The 16207-nt window shown below is 46.1% G+C and overlaps 1 protein-coding gene across 2 annotated transcripts in view; it reads right to left on the minus strand.

Annotated features, from left to right (window-relative positions):
- Positions 1 to 4199: 4199 nt before the first annotated feature.
- The window catches only part of CPSF3 (cleavage and polyadenylation specific factor 3), a 421648-nt gene continuing 409640 nt past the window's right edge, over positions 4200 to 16207 (minus strand). For both annotated transcript variants that reach the window (XM_069606000.1, XM_069605999.1), the window contains one exon: positions 4200 to 4391. In XM_069606000.1, the coding sequence (XP_069462101.1) occupies positions 4290 to 4391 (102 nt within the window). In that variant the 3' untranslated portion in view covers positions 4200 to 4289. The remainder of the gene's footprint in view (positions 4392 to 16207) is intronic.

Raw genomic sequence — 16207 nt, forward strand, 5'->3', positions numbered from 1 at the left:
CGCCAGCTCGTATCACAACTCCCCGTTGTACTCGGCTAGGAGCGCTAGTGCGTTGGCTGCCTTGATAGTGGACGCCGGTGTAAATCACCTTCTTCCCCATGGCATCGATCCTCTTCCCCTCGCTGTCCGAAGGGACCGAAGATGGGTTGGCCAACCGTTTCCTCGCGGCCGCCGAATCCACTGGATCCAGCGATGGCTGCAACCTCAGGCACTCGGGTGCGGAGTCCGGCACCCGATGCTTCTTCTCCAGCCTATACAGTTTGGCTGGAGCCATGCAAGGGTTCTTCATGAGGGCCAGGCCCTCTTCCCAAACGTCCAGAAGGGGTACCGCCATGATGGAGTTCCTCTTCCTCGGGCACTAGCTGGAAAAGCAAAGAGGCTCTGGAGATCATGGACATCTTATTTGGAGCATCCAAATGCGGAAATTCGCCGTCCGCTGCAATGGTATCCTCGTCGTCATCCATCGTCATGGCCATATCCATCCCAGTGTCTGGGTCTGCTGGGGGAGAAGGGACCCGATATGGTGGCAGAAGTTTAAATGGGGGCGTTGGATGCCGCTTCCTCTTCTTCGCTGGGGGCTGGGAGACTACTGGAGCCGGATCGAGAGGCATCCTCCTCTGGATCTCTGACACCAAGGTGTGCAGGGTCGGCAGAATATCCAAGGAAATGTCCCTTGGTAGGTATGGCAGGACAGGAAAACTAGACCTTGCGTCGTCTTTGCCCTCCTCTTCAACATTCTCATGGGCCGTGTGTAAGGACTCCTGCTCTTTGTTGTCCGCGGACAAGACTTTAATGGTTGGACATGGCGTGGGAGGGCTGTTTCGAGGGCCTCCTCACCCCACCCTCTTTTCCCCCCTGGAGGGTCTTGAACCTGTGCCTGCGCCGGTTTCCCCCTTCTGGCGTGCCAGCACACTTTGCCAAAGTCACTGCAGCGGTGTTGCGCTTTGGGGGTAGGGGCACCTTCTGCATTGCGGGAGCTACAATCGCAGGGTCAGCGCCCTTAGCAGTCGCCGACTCTGTCACCAACAAAGTCTTAGCCTGCGACGATTGAGCCTGCTTGGGCTGCTTGGCCTCCTCCTCCATCAGCGGCTTACTTGACTTCTCACGTACTTTAGATGGGGTAGAGGAGTTCCTTTTCGAGGAGGAGCTCGATTGCCGGCTTGCAAAGGAGGCGCAATGGAGCCAGAAGGTGATGCAGATCGTGCCCTATCCACCTTGGGACCCGCATCCGCGGTGAACCCAGTGACTCGGACCTGCGGTTCTTGGCCTTGTCTTGGGCCCCCACGGATGAGGGGAACTCAAAGGACTTAGAAGACCGCTTCTTGGACCGGTCGGTCCTGGATGAGGCATGAGCCTCCTTGGAGCACGGGTCAGAGGTCTTGGCGGTAAACTACACCACCAGTTTACTGTCAGTGTGCCTAGTCGTCTTCTTGCAGAACCCGAGGCATATCTCGCACTCAACTCCTTGTGGTCCGGTTGCAGACAGTAAAGGCATTGCAGGTGCTTGTCCTCCACAAACACGTTCCGTTGCCCCCATTTGGTGCAGGGCCTGAAGAGGGACCTTCCCTCCTCCGTCATGGTCAGAGGCCACAAAGTAGGCCCAATGGCCTTCTAGAATCTTGAATGATCTTGGCCCTTGAGGGGCGCTGTAATTCACAGACAACGGTTCCCTGCTGTCGGCAGATGGAGAAAAGTGCACACAGGTTCCTTTGAAACAAAAATAGAACTTTTTCTGTTGAAAACGCGAAAAGACGTACAATTCGCTCAGAGAGAAAACTCGAGGACTCCCAACACTGAAGCGTGCAGCAAATATCTGAAGATGGTTGCCGGAGGAGAGGTTTAGGGAGAGGGACGGTCATTGGCTGGGGGCAGTATGAACTAGAGGACAGTGATTGGCTTATAGGAGAAATACAGTTTTTAAGTGAAAGTGAAACTTTTTTCTTTTACAGAGGATTCCCAACCTGAAGACGGGGAATATTCACGAGCGTGTGAATCCATGCCAGACCCCATGCTAGAGAAATGTTGGTACAGTTTTATCATACTGAATGAGTGTAAAAACTTACCAATAGTGTTTACCTACCTTGAATAACATTGTGTTCTTCTTAAAGTGTACCATAGGGTGTTACTTTCCCTGATCTACTTTATACAGACCTAAAAATAATCATTGAGTTGATACTTGCCTTTGAGTTGTTTGTGGCCCCTCTGAAAAAGTATATGGTTACTTACCTCGAATAGTTGCTGCTCTTCTAAACTTGGAACAACAGGTTGTGCCTTCCCTGAATCAGCCTAGAGCATTTCCAAAATAGTCATAAGGTCCATTACTGACCTTGAAATACCTTGGTTCTTTCTTGAAGTGTAATTGGATTTTACTTTTCTTGAATTGCTGAGTGCATTCAGAAAGAGTTTATGTTAATCCTGGTCACTGAGCAGTTTAAGACCCCTCCAGAAAGTATGATTTGTTTTACTAGCTCTAAACTGAGTTCTAAAAAGTAATGGTGCAAGGAGTATACTTGTAACAGGGTTGGTTTATTAAATGATTTCTTAACCAAGTGTCACTTCATGACGGACAAGGTCTACTACCCTTGAATTACTGACTTTATTCTAAAAGTATATCTAGCCTGGTTTTACTCCCCAAGAATAGCTGGTTGCATTCTGAATGTGTAATAGGTTTGACTCACCTTGAACTGCCAATTGCTATTCACAATAAGGTTATACTTTGGGCTGTATTGCGTTGGTTTTTATAACTGTGTTTATATATAATGTGATAGTATTATTTCTTAAAACACTTTATTGGCATTTTAATTCACAAAACACAAAGCTCGACCTCCCAAATAGGAAACTGGTTACATCTCATGTGGGCCAGCTCGCTTGCACAAAGCCTGTCCCTGACAAAACTTAACACCCGCCCCCTCGCTTTTCGAAATACCCCCCCCCCCCCCATTGCCAACTCATTCCCAGTCTTTGCCAGCCACAGGCCATTGTTTGTTATGCTTTATCTTACAAGCCGCAAATCATGTCCTGAAGGCTGATATTTTCTATCCCATCTGACTGTGCCAAGAAGATACATCAGCCGCATTCGATACTACTATATATGCAACAACATCATCCCATCACCCCCAGGGCAATTTCTCACACACCCCCATCTCCAACCAGCATCAACCATCAGTACCAATCTCAGTTATGCATGATTACACATCTAGCATCATGGGGGAAGTGCATCTGAGGGGGGGCGGGGGGGGGGGAAGCGCTTGTACCAAAGCATCCCACGCATTAACATCCTCGCTCCCATCTCCGGATGCACTTTGCACTGCACTGCGCCAGGCAGTGGATTCTGTCAAGGCCTACTTTCTCAGATCACCGACTGCCATGCTTCTATTCTAGGTCTCCCGGGTGCTTTCCAGGCCATCGCTATCCACCTTTTACACACATCAGATATTTCGTACAGGTAATGTGTTTACCATACTTTCCCCTTCTAGGGAAAAGGCCGAGCAAGTATGCCCCAGGGGTGGCAGAATATGATCATACTCATTTACTCAGGATTTACCTTGGTCTACTTATATTTAAATAAACCCGTTATTTTTACAATACATAGTGTTTCAGTGTTTCTTTGAACTATATGTATGCTACAATTTCTTTGTACCAAGCTACAGCTCTCTCTCTCCCTCCCTCCTAAGGCAAGTCTGGCTGCCCTGTCCATCCTACCAACATTCTCAGGTGGTACAGCCTTATGCTAAGAGTGGAGTTTATGCACTGGCTCAGATGTATGGTTTTATGAAGCCCTTAGTTGGATTTTAGAAAAACAGGCCTAACACTTCCCTTCCAAAACAGTGAGTTCCTAGTATCATTTAACATTGCTGGGGGCTACTTTAACAGCATTTGCATTCAACAATGAAACCATTCAAATGGGAATCTCAGATTCTTGTGCACATGTAATCAATCAACATCAAATTAAATAACGCATTTGACAAATTGAAAGCATATGCAGTTCCACAAATTAATATCAAGTTATCATCACCATACAGAAGTTTAAAATAATAGTTTTTTGAAGGTTTAAAAAGGGAGCACCATACTCTTTTACCCAGAGTAAAACAACTGCCTTCATAGGCATTTACTGACATAGACAAGTAATGCATTTTGAAGAATGAGGAAAACCATGATCCATTTTACCCTTATGCGGTAAACAAAAACAGTGATAGCAGTTTTAGAAGAATTTATAATTTTATTTATATAAAAACAGAAAACGGATTTCACGCCTCTTTACATTCACAAAATTATATTCGTTGGTTGCATCAGGTGACTGGGTTCATGGCGTCATACAATCTTTGAGCTGCTAACTCAACCATTTCCCTGAGAGTTTCATCTTCATCAATACCTTCTTCACATTCAACAGTCTGAAAGGTAATAGGGTAGACATTAGATTTTGAAACACTACCGCCAAAACTTACTTTGCAATATAAAATAAACGGTGGAGGTGACCACAAAGTTTATGACTGCTAAACAAAGCAACAAACCAAACTGTTTGACACTTGAGATTTTGGTTCTGGAAGTCTGTTGAATTTGCTGTACATGCAATAGGTGTGCATTTTCTTTATTAAAATGATCATTAAAATAATTCAGCAGGCAGTTAATGTAAGTGGGTCTTATAAGGCCACTTTTGACATTTGCTCACCCTCTTGGTACTTTAGGTCCTGAAAGAGAAGCAGGTTATGGGGTCTATCCTGTAATAGCATAAAGATCCCAAGTTTTTTTTGCTAAAGTGTTGATACAAAGAGTATTCTATAAACCACTCTACTGAAGGTCAATGTCCACATGCAAAGAAATAAGTAGTTGTGTGCCTGTTGCAGGGTGATTACCCCACATGGCCAGCTTACAAGATATTGGTTGGCGTCCAACCTGGCTGTGTTGTTCAAGGACTAGGAGACCTTAGAGGGTGTGCACTGGAGCTTGCTTTATTTCAAAGAATGGGTGGTATGAGGCAGATAGTAGTGGTCATGGGTGTCGAATAGGAAATGTGGGAAGAGGGAGGCGTTAAGCACAAACTACTGATGAACTACATGGTGTGCTTTCAATAATAGACAGACGATACACAAATAATCTTTAAATTGCCTTGTCATTGAGACTAGCTTAGCTCATGTACAGTCAGTCTTTCAAGACATCTCCGAGTGGATGTCTCAACTGGCTAGGACTAAATCAATCAAAAGCAGAGACTTTGCTCGCCATGCATGCTGCCCAAAGAACTTCCCAATTATTTTGAATTGTCGACGACTAAACATTTGGTTGGAGTGGAAACAAAACAGAAAAACCCAGGGAGTTTATTTCAACTCCTCTATTATCAATGGAACCCCAAGTTGGTCACCTCGTGAGCTCCACAATCTTTGATTTGAAAATTCATAAACAACTGCATCCCCTGTTATTGACCACTGATGCTGCTAATCTAGCCAGGACCATCAAAAACTCTACACTAGACCATTGTCATTCCCTCTATTCGGTTATTACCAAACAGCAGATCATCCGCCTTCAAAGACTTCCAAACATGGCCATCTGGATCTCACACAACATCGGGAACAACTTTGTCTCCCCGTCCACGCCAGAATCAACTTTAAGATCCTGACCTTGATCCATAAGACCTTACACAGAGTAGATCCAACATATCTTAAGAAGTGGTTTGCCTAGTATAACGCGGACAGACCACTGAGATCATCCCTCCATTTGTCTACTCAAATTACAAGGTTTCAGAAAGTCAGATTATTCGGGAGATCAGGGACAATGGCAGGGAGTAAACTGTGGAACTGCCCAGGGGCATCAGACATTCCTGACCTGCTGCAGTTTAGAAATAAGTTAAAGACCTTCTTGTTTGAGGAATAATTCACATCACTGCCCTATTATTATTAAAAGGGTTGGCAGTGTCTTGAACCCCGTACTACTTCTTGCCTTCTCGGCAGGTCGATACTAGAGGGCTTTAAAACCATTTTGGTAGTAGCGCCACCTTTCCTTTAACTAGAAATTGTCCCAGAATAAACTAACTAACATTGCAATAGGGTTGCATACAACATTCCCTTTAATTATTTATCTTTAAGTACCGACATTTTTTGCTTTTGTGAAGACATTAACTTCTATGAATGCAATTGACTAACAAGGTAAGCCCCTTTGTAAGTATGCAAAGTTAGAAAGCTATACTCGCTGAGGGGAAGATTTCTATCACCTAAAAAGTATTCCCATAGACAATGCAAATTGCTTTGTAGTCCCTCAAAAATCCTATGAGAGTACAGTTTTTAACAGTCATAGGGCATCTTTATAGGTTTGCCGGTCCGGTAACATCGTTACCGTTGATATAGGACCGGCAAACTACGAGGTCTGCTTGTGGGTGCCTTTTCGACCGCCAAGTCTGACTTGGCGGGCAGAACGGCACCCGTGAGCAGACCATGTCGGAGGCACCGGCACCATTCACGAATGTGGCAGTGCATTCAACCTCCCCATTCCCATTGAGCCATTTGGGGCTGAAATGGGAATGGGGAGTAATGCATTCCGGTGCCTGGCAATGGGGAAATACAGGGTCTGCCAGGGTTGCAATTGCCCTGTATTTCCCCATTGCCAGACGCTGGAAAAATTTGCAAGTTCGGCGGCAGCCTGACGGTTTTACCGGCAAGGCTACCGGCAAACTTGTAATGAGGTCCATAGAAAGTGAAATGACTTGGTAACTGGGTACAGTACCTAACTTGCAGCTTTTTTTTTAAGTTGTCTTTATTGGCATTTTATAAACAGAAAAGAAAACAAATCAGTAAAACAGTTCAATTAAGAAGAAGATACAAGAGAAGAAACATCACAGTAATCACCATCTTTACAATCCTGCAATTGCATTAAGAATCTGTCTGGTCTTTGCATTGGTATCTTTCCTATTTCTCTGACCGGGTGAACTTGTAGTTAAGTTGCTTCTTTTTCGGTTTTGCCAAGTTGCATGAGTGCAATTCTTTTTTGGGGCTTAGTTATGGGTATGAAGGTAATCTTCCTCCACCGGATGACGATTATTCTAATGTTTGTTGGTCGGAGTTACACCACTTTTAACGTTCCTGATTTTCACCCTCTCCCTGGTTCAGCAGGTAATGTATGTAAGGTTCCCATATGGTAAACAGGTTTGAGCAGTAATATGTCAGGCCTCTATACCCAGCCTCCATAATGTTTCATCTCACCACATCACAGTGCCAGTCTTCCATTTTGGGGAATGCCGGGCCCTTCCAGTGTATAGCTACCCTTCTCTTTGCTAATAGTAGGAGTAACCCTGTGAGTCGCGTTCTGCCCATAGGGATTTTTTTAGTGCATCCCAGGAGAGCAGTCATGGGATTTAGCTCTAGTTCAACACCTACGATTTCTCTTGTCTTTATATACTGCTTCCTAGAAGATGTGCACTGCGGGGCATCCCCATGCCATATGGACAAAATCTGCCTTTAGTTCATTGCATCTAGTGCAGTCAGTAGGTGCATCCGGGAAATATTTGTGGATCTGGACAGGGGTATAATAGAACTGGTGTAGGTACTTCCAGTGGATCAGCTTGTATCTGGCGTTTATTGCTACTTTCCTAGTCTCCTTGCAGCAGTATTTCCAATCCTCCCCAGTTATCTCGCGTCCTAAGGATCTTTCCCATTTTTCCTTCGGGACGAGATCTGTGGTCTGAAGCACAGGTACATGGTGTACATGACCGAGACCACCCTTCTGTGCTGTCCCTTGGTAAGCGTTTTGTCAAGTATTGGGGCAACCCTTGGCTGTTCTGGGAAAGCCGGAACTTTCTTTTGGAGTGTTTTCAGCCTACTATACAAACACTTCCAGGGGGTTAAGGCTCCCCCTGGTCTTTAGCTCATCTAGTGTTATGAACCTCCCCTCGAGGAACAGGTCATGGTAGCTGCATATTTCCAGTTTCTGCATGAGGTTAGCGAAGCACTTTTCTGAGATGAGTGGTATAACCGGGGTCTGCTGTACCGGCAGTGCTGGGGAGTAGAGAACCCCTGTCATTGACCTCTGCTCTATGCGTGGCCATGCTGCGCACGTGAGTTCTATCATGTTCCTGGGTCTACACCCCCTCTCTGGGGCAGTGCGGATACTGGAGCCGCTGGTGCCTTCTCTACCTCCATGTGTCTACTCTCCCTTTGGCCTCCCAACCAATAAAGGGTAAAACCTGCCTGTTCTACATTGTAATGTGTTTCAAGGTCTGGTACTGCCAACCCTGCCCCCAGTATTGGTGAGATTCATTTATCCCAGGATATTCTTGGTTAGGCTTTGATTTCACACTCAAATTAATTTGGTTAAGAAGAGGTTTAGGGCGGTGCCTATGCCCTATGGCCTTCTCAAAACCCGCCTGCCATTTATCATAATGTCCTGTGTTTTTTTCCAGGTGTTGAAGGCCTTCAGAACTAGGGCCCCGAAGATCTTGCCCATTAAATCTAGAAGGGTGCTAGGTCTATAGTTAGACTTATCGCCCTTCTTAAATATGGGGATGACAATTGAGATGCCCCAAGATTCGGGGATCCTCGTGGATCTTTTAATTTCAGAAGTAGAGATTGTACATTACTCCTGCCCAGCCATCCAGATCTTCCTTTAGCTTACAGTTTGTCAGGCCATCGGGTCCTGGAGCCCTTGAGTTACTTGCCAGCTGAATCGGGCCAGTTCTAGATAGCGCCAATGTGTCTCCCAGCTCTTCATCTGTATTAAACAGGTCGTCAAAGTGTTCACACCAGACCTCAGCTGGTACTCCATTGGCTTCTAAAGAGTCCTGGTGGGGCATGCAAGTTATCAAAACCTTCCAGATTCCCATGGTGTTTTTTGTCATCACTAGACGCAGCATTGATTCAGCGTCTCTTTACTGTATAAGCCACTTATGGCTTTTTATCAATTTTTTGTATTGCTGTTTTAATTTTCTGATGTTACTGCCCTGATGTTTTTTCTTGGCTTGCCTCAAATTCCTTTTGAAGATCTTTCTTCTCCTCATCACCTCAGCATCAAAGGAGTGATGTTTCTTAAAGCAACACTTTCCAGTCCCCTGAGCCATAACCCACCGGACACCCTTCCCGCACATAGGTGTTGCCCGTTTTGCTCGATTCTTCTACCCTGCCCCCCCCCCCTCAATCCTCCACCCCCCCATCCAACTTACTTCTGCAGGAGTCTGTCCAGATACATTCTGGTTTCACTATCACTGTCTTGTGGCCAATGCTGGATATGATGTTCATGGACTTTATTGATTCACGGTGCGTATTAGGCAAGATATGGAGTAGTACCCTTTGGGTGCACTACAACAACCTTGTCCTCCTGGCAATAGGATCCCAATAGGAACCCAATCTTTGGTATAAGTTTGTCCTACACAGGTTGGTAGCGTGATTGAGCAGCCAGGCTTATCTCAAGAGGGGTCAATGTGAGCAGTAGGGGAGTTAGAGATTCACAGTGACAAGCATTCAAATAAACTCTTACACACAATGTTTCTTGATTAAACAATTAATTTAACAGTCAGTTTGACGACGACTTCTTCAGAAGGGGCAATATAATAGTAACACCCAAATACACTCCAAAATACACAATCAGTTTCTCTAAATCAGTAAGTACACTTTTGGGATGGCACACAGACTCTTCCTACACCCTCAGGCGAATTAAATAGCTAGGACACTGTGGACATCAATATATCACTGTTGCATTTAGAGAAATACTTAGGAGCATGTCAAAGAAAAGGATTCTTAGAATAAAACAAGATAGCTCACAAATATTCTGAAGCAGGTAAATACTTTTGAACCCCTCCCAATGCAGAGCAAGTTAACCCTTTCCAGGAAGGAAGGAAAAAAAATACAATCAGAGGAGAGAAGTGTCATTCGGGGGGCTAGGCAAGGCCAAAGTCAATCAGGCAAAAGTCTAGATGACCTGAAGCACTACTTGCAGGTAAGTAAACGTGCAGGTAAGTAAACGTCTTGCACACGGTTTTAGAAGTCTTTGTAGAAAAACTAGAATCAATCTAGGGCTACAAGCTGGTTAGGCTTGTGAAGTAAAGAAGCTGTAGCAACTCTACAGAAGCAACCAAGACAAGACAACTGAGATCAAGTGAGGTTACACAAGAGGTACGTTCTCTTAGACTCTACAGTACCTTTGGAATGGTTACAGCTGGCTTCTGTTCCTGTGTGGCTCTGCACATCTCGTTCCTGTGCCTCAGTCGTGGGGACAAGAGGGAGGACTTCCGGGGACTCCTGCAACGCAAAGGGATGGTCGGTGACAGAAGAGGACAAAGCCTATTCAGCGTCACTTCGCAGTTTCAGCTCCTCGCATCTCAGCAAATAGCACTACCGGATACCACTTTGGACTTTCCTCGCATCTGGGGTCCAGCACTCTGTTGAGGTGGCTCAGGCTTGGTCAGTCCTGATTACTATGAGTCCAGAGGATCTTCCAGCAGGTCAGGTCTGACTTAAAAGTGATGCACTCCAATCTGATGTTCCACTCCCTGGTACTTCGGCTCCTGCAGCAGCAAGGAAGTACAGCCAGCTCTGAGAGGATGTCCAGACAAGTTCACTGTGGAGTTGATGGGTCCCACCAACTCAAGGGGAGAAGTCGTCCTTGCAGGGCTGCTCTAGTTAAAACTAATTTGGAGCTTCAGCACAGCAGCAGGGCTTCACCGGTGTATGGGAGGATTGGTCCAAGAGACCCCCCTCCCCTGCATCCTCTCCCTCCTGTGAAGTCCATGGCTCGTCAGGGGTTCCCCCTGCCACCAGGGCCCAGGTGGTGGGTGGGCCACTGGCTGAAGACATTGACCAAACATGCTGTATTTACCTAGGCCCTGGAAACCATTTCGTGAAATAAAGATGGTTTGAGCCCTGTGCACCACAGCGCGGCCCCCACCCTTGGAGAGTTTCACTTATCCCTGTGGCCGCAGCTCTCTGGCATATCCGCTGAGAGCATGTTCCCATGAACAGACGGACATGAGCTAGTGTTAGATACCAACACTGTAACATTTCACCTTCCGCAGTGTATCGCTGTTCCCAGTATGACCCACCAGCAGGGCCGTGGTGGAAAAGAACTGTAAAATGGTCCCCTGACAAAAGCAGAGTCCCCAAATACTAATGAGCAAACCACCTATGATGAAACTTTTCTCTCCATGACCTTTCTGACTAAAAACCTGTAACCTCCATGAAGATGGCAGAATGTGTGCTTATATGACATTTGGGATGAAGTACCCACATCCCCGTAGCTATGCGCAAATAGTAAAAGTGTCCCGGGGGTTTTCATGTTATGTGTTTCGCCGAGAAGACTGCACCCCAAGGTCCCATGCCATAACTGAACTAATGCTGCTAGAGTGCAAAGGAAGACAAATACAACCCTATTGGGAGCTCATGTAAGTGGTGCACGAAAATGCACCATATGTACGTCCAAGCTCACTATGTGTCACTGCCGTCAGTCTTATTAGCGGGTTGTTCCTGCGTGCTCCACCAACCTTACTGCTACCTCGCTTACCGCACATGTATAGAAATGTAACAAAATGTTGTGGTTGTTAAATACTTAGCGTATAGGTAACACGTTTGAAATAGCTATGTGAAAGGCACTAACAGTGTCAACACATAAGCTTTGAAAAGACTCAATGAGTATTGTATATTATGTGAATGTTTATGTCTCTTCCACTTAAATCTGCAACACACGAGGAAAATACCTTTGTGAGCATATGCAAGGCCATTCCCCCTTCCTCCCATTGAAGCCTGCCAGACGAAAAAGCAGAGGCCTGTGCTGCTCTGCTCCACCTCCCCCCATTCGGCTGGAGCCGCTTCAAACATTCACATTCCCCCGCAGCACCCAAGGCCACGGCCTGCCACCTGAATTATTTACAACCCAGCAGTAAACCCCAGCCTTAAAACACAGATCCAAAGGCGCCCTTTCTTAGGCTCCACAACCCAACGGCTCACCTTAGGTTAATGGCCCCTGTAAAATTAGGACACCCAGTATTATAGAAACACTACAGGAACACATTCATAATGACTTCTAATGAGACATGATAACTCGCACAGCCCGTCCCATGCCCTGAGACCCAACCTCGCGACCTATGATACCCGGTCAACAGGACGATGGTAACCATGTATTGATGTATCACCAGAAGACCCTACTCTAGGTGCATTCCTCCTGTGTTGCATTAACCTGTAGAATAACCTATTGGAAGATTTATCGGAGAAGATAATATTGCAATGTTGAATGACTGCGGTGTGCGTGGCCTTAGGGCAGAAAGTCAGGAAAGACGTTCATCACCGACACTGGCCACGGCTGGCACAACAACACCGTCCGGATGAGCCCAGCTGACCTGCCCGGCCCGGCCCAGCCCACGAGGGTAACCAGTGACGTCCACCGACCACGGCAAACCACATCGCAGCAGCACCTATAGTTAGTCGTCGCCACCCAATCCCAACGAACTTGTGCCCCCTATAGCATTGTAGGTTCTTATGACGCTTTTTGTAAATATATACGCCTGTCTTTGCTATTGTCAGACAGAGCGCTCGGAGTTTGCAGAGTCCTTTGCATGGCCTATTCTGATCGATAAACTCCCATTTAAGCTCACCCGCACTTTGTCTTAGCCTTATACCCATCTTGGGAGAGTCCATTATTGTCTCTCATTGTGGGGAGGATCGTGCTATCTGGGGGACGCTCGCCTTCACCGGGCAAACCAACGGTCCAGGAGTTGCAGCAGGCGTCTCTTCCAAGTTCTTCTTCGGATTCCTTCATCCAGTGGTCGACTCTGCCTTCCAAGCCAAAAAGCCTCACCTTTTATGCAGATTTCTCCCATTCATTCCAGACTAGCTGTCAATCACACCGTAGGGTGGCTGTCCTTGCTGGAGAGCCAGCCAGCAAATCACCTTTGGGTGCATTCCTGTAACCAAGGGGATTAAGCACAGGGAGTATCGGGCACCTCCCACACTACCTGCCCCTGCCAGACATACTGGAGCCAGAGGCGGGATTCACTCGTGAATCCTGCCAAAGAAAACGAACAAAGGGACCAAACCTGGTTTGGCGCACAGAGTAAATCTCAAGAAGGACCCTTCCAGCAAGAAATGGCGAAAAAAGAAGACCGGGCCATTTTGACAAAATGAGCACCCATGGGTGCTTTACTGCAGCTGCGAACGCAGCCCACGGTAGAAACTCCCAATGGTAGTTAAAAGTAAACCATGGCCACCAGCCATTAATTGTAGAAAGGGTAACATAATATTGTTACATGAGAAACTAGACAAAAGGGATACTAAGTAACCCCTCCAGCACCCTATTGTAACAGTGTGCTGGTTCTAGAAATGTACAATGTAAGTAAAGTCAATTTCACTTCACTGCTCTCGGAAACAAGTTTCACCAAGAGAAGGTATTTAAACCTTTGGGAAATCTGAAAGACTTCCCTGTGCCACTGCACTGAAGAGAGAGGAGCAAGAAGGTACGAGTCTAGAATGGATGAGAGAGGAGAGATGAAGACTGAAGTCACGTAGTATGCTTAGTGGGGTGGGACTGGGGGTGATGAGGCTGAAGAAGTAGTCAATGTCCTCATAGAAGGAACCAAGGGGTCCAGGAGGCGCTAAATAATGAGGAACGATATGGCATGCAGATAATTAAAGATTTTGTACATAAACTCAAAAGAGGGAAGGATTGGCAGAGGAGTGGAACAAGGGGAGGAGATAAGGTTAGGGTGAAAAAGAAGGCCTATACCACCACCCCAACATGAGGATCTAGGAAATGGGCGAAAGAGGGTAAGGAAGAGGAGAGAGATGCAGGGACAGAAGTATTGTGGGGGGGTCCAAGTTTCAGTGATACAGAGGAAGTGGAGGCTGAGGCGTAAGAATAAATCAAGGACAGCTGTGGTTTTATTGCAGATAGATCTAGTGTTCCAGTGGGCGATGTCAATGGAATTGGAAGTATTAGTAATGTGTGGGTAGATGAGGTTGTGATGTCTGAAGGAGGTGTTAGGGTGTGGGGTGGGGGGTGAAGAAAGGTTGAAAGATGAGATGGTCATGATGACAAGGCAGAGAGTTGAGAGGGGGGAGGGCAGTGTAGAAGGGGGTGATGGGGAACGGGATGGGACATATGGGAGGTACAGAGCAGAACAAGGTGCACTAGTCAATAAAGGTGGTTTGTAATGTCACCTGGAGAGAGAAATTGGAAGAGAGGACCCACTTTATGGTAAATGGGCATATAGATGGAGATAACCCTGCTCAAGTTACCTGTAGAAGAGATAAGGAGAAACAAACCCTTGATTACATGTTCGCATCAGAAAACCTATACGCGAACGTGACTGATTTTAAGATCAAGAAAACAGATAAAAGTGACCATAATATCTTGGCTGTCTATCTTCAATCGGGCACATGATCAGCCAACAAAAGGACCCGTGGATTTATACATTCAACAAGGAGGTAACAGACTCAAAATCTCCAAGGACCCAAATGAGCTAGAAAGCATGGGCCAGAAATGAACAGCATTTAGAGATATGATAGTTTATTTATATAGCGCCTATACACAATGTGTTTCAAAGTGCTTCAAGGCAAGGGAGGGACTAGGGGACAATATAATGACATTCTTACAGGCCATGAACAGTAAGGATGTGAAATAGTTACTCAGCTTGATGACATTTCAGAAAGTGCAAGAGCTAAGACATAGAAAAGGCGTGTTATCATAATACCCTTTTCATCGAAACAATAAATATTTAGATATCCACAATTTAGGATTTTGCGCCTTGAAACACTTGTATATAGGCGCATTATAAATGCCATATCATATCAAGGAAGGGAGAGGAAGAGTGGGAAGGAAATGGAAACAGACAGGTGTCTACCATACTAGGCCTGACGACATTTCTGGTAGAGCCGGAGAAAAACAAAAGGATAGGGATAGGGGTGCAGAAAGGGAGGGGAGGAACAAAACAAGCAACTATCATACTAGGACTGATGACATTTCAGATAGTGCGGGAGGGGAGTGCGAGGAAAAAAACAAGTAATGGGAGGGGGGTGGAGACAGACGAGGTTGCTATCATACTAGGTCCAGGGACAATTCTGATAAAGTGCATAGAAGAAAGTGAGGGGAGGAGATGGGAAAAGACAGAGGAGGAGAGAACAGAGTAAGCAGTCAAAAAGAGAGGAGAAGCAAGAGGGGAGAGCCAAAACAATTGCAGAAGTCAGTAGTAACACAATGTTGCAATTCAGGATACAAGATGATGGGAACAGCATGATTCAGGGCCACCAAGATGGAAAGGAAGTCAAGCATGAGAGTTGAGAAAGGGTGACGCACTGTTAGGAAGAATTCTCAGAAACATGCTAATTCCCCTCTACCTTAGAGACCCCCAGGAACTTTGGTGTATTTTAGGACTTTTCATTTTTAATCTGGAGAGAGAGAGACCCCTTTTTCCCACTCGCTCATGTATTTCATCTGTGATTTGAACTGTTTCTTCTTGGTTGTGGAGTCTGACAAACTCCATAGCGATCATCTTTTACATTGTGTCACACAGCACCTTCAGTGCAGTGGCACAGGTCTTTCAGATTTCCCCAGGTTTAAATACCTTCTCTTGGATAAACTATTGTTTTCAAGAGCAGTGAAGTGAAATCGACTTTGCTTACACTTGTAACTTTCTAGACCCATCACACACTATCTTAAAATAGGGTGCTGGAAGGGTTACTTAGTATCCCCTTTGTCTAGCTTCTCATATAATAATTTTAGGTTACCCATTCCTCGATGAATGGCTGGGCTGGTGGCAGTGGCTTACTTGTAACTATCGTAGAGTGCAGTTACAGCGAGCTATGTTCACAGCTGCAGTAAAGCACCCAATGGTGCCCTTTTGTCAAAATGGCCCCGGTCTTCTTTTTTCGCCATTCGTCCTTATTGAGATTTACTATGCGCGCCAAACAAGGTTGGAAGCCCGCCTCTGCCTCCAAGGTGTCTGGCGGGGGCAGGAAGCGAGGGAGGTGCCCAAAACACCCTCTGCTTAGTCTCCTAGGAGACAGGAATGCACTATGATTGTGACGGCTGGCTGTCCGGCAAGGACAGCCACCCTGCTGGGTGACTTACAACTAGGCTGGAATGAATGGCAGAAACCTGCAAAAAGGCGAGGTTTTTTGGCTTGGAAGGCAAAGTCAACCACTAGACGAAGGAATTCAAAGAAGAACTTTAAGACTACGCCTGCTGCAACTCCTGGACGGTTGGTTTGCCTGGTGAATCCCTGCTGCTGTGCTGAAACTCCAAATTC

Source organism: Ambystoma mexicanum, chromosome 4p (genome assembly GCF_040938575.1).
Source record: "Ambystoma mexicanum isolate Mex_15411 chromosome 4p, UKY_AmexF1_1, whole genome shotgun sequence".
Taxonomy (NCBI): domain Eukaryota; kingdom Metazoa; phylum Chordata; class Amphibia; order Caudata; family Ambystomatidae; genus Ambystoma; species Ambystoma mexicanum.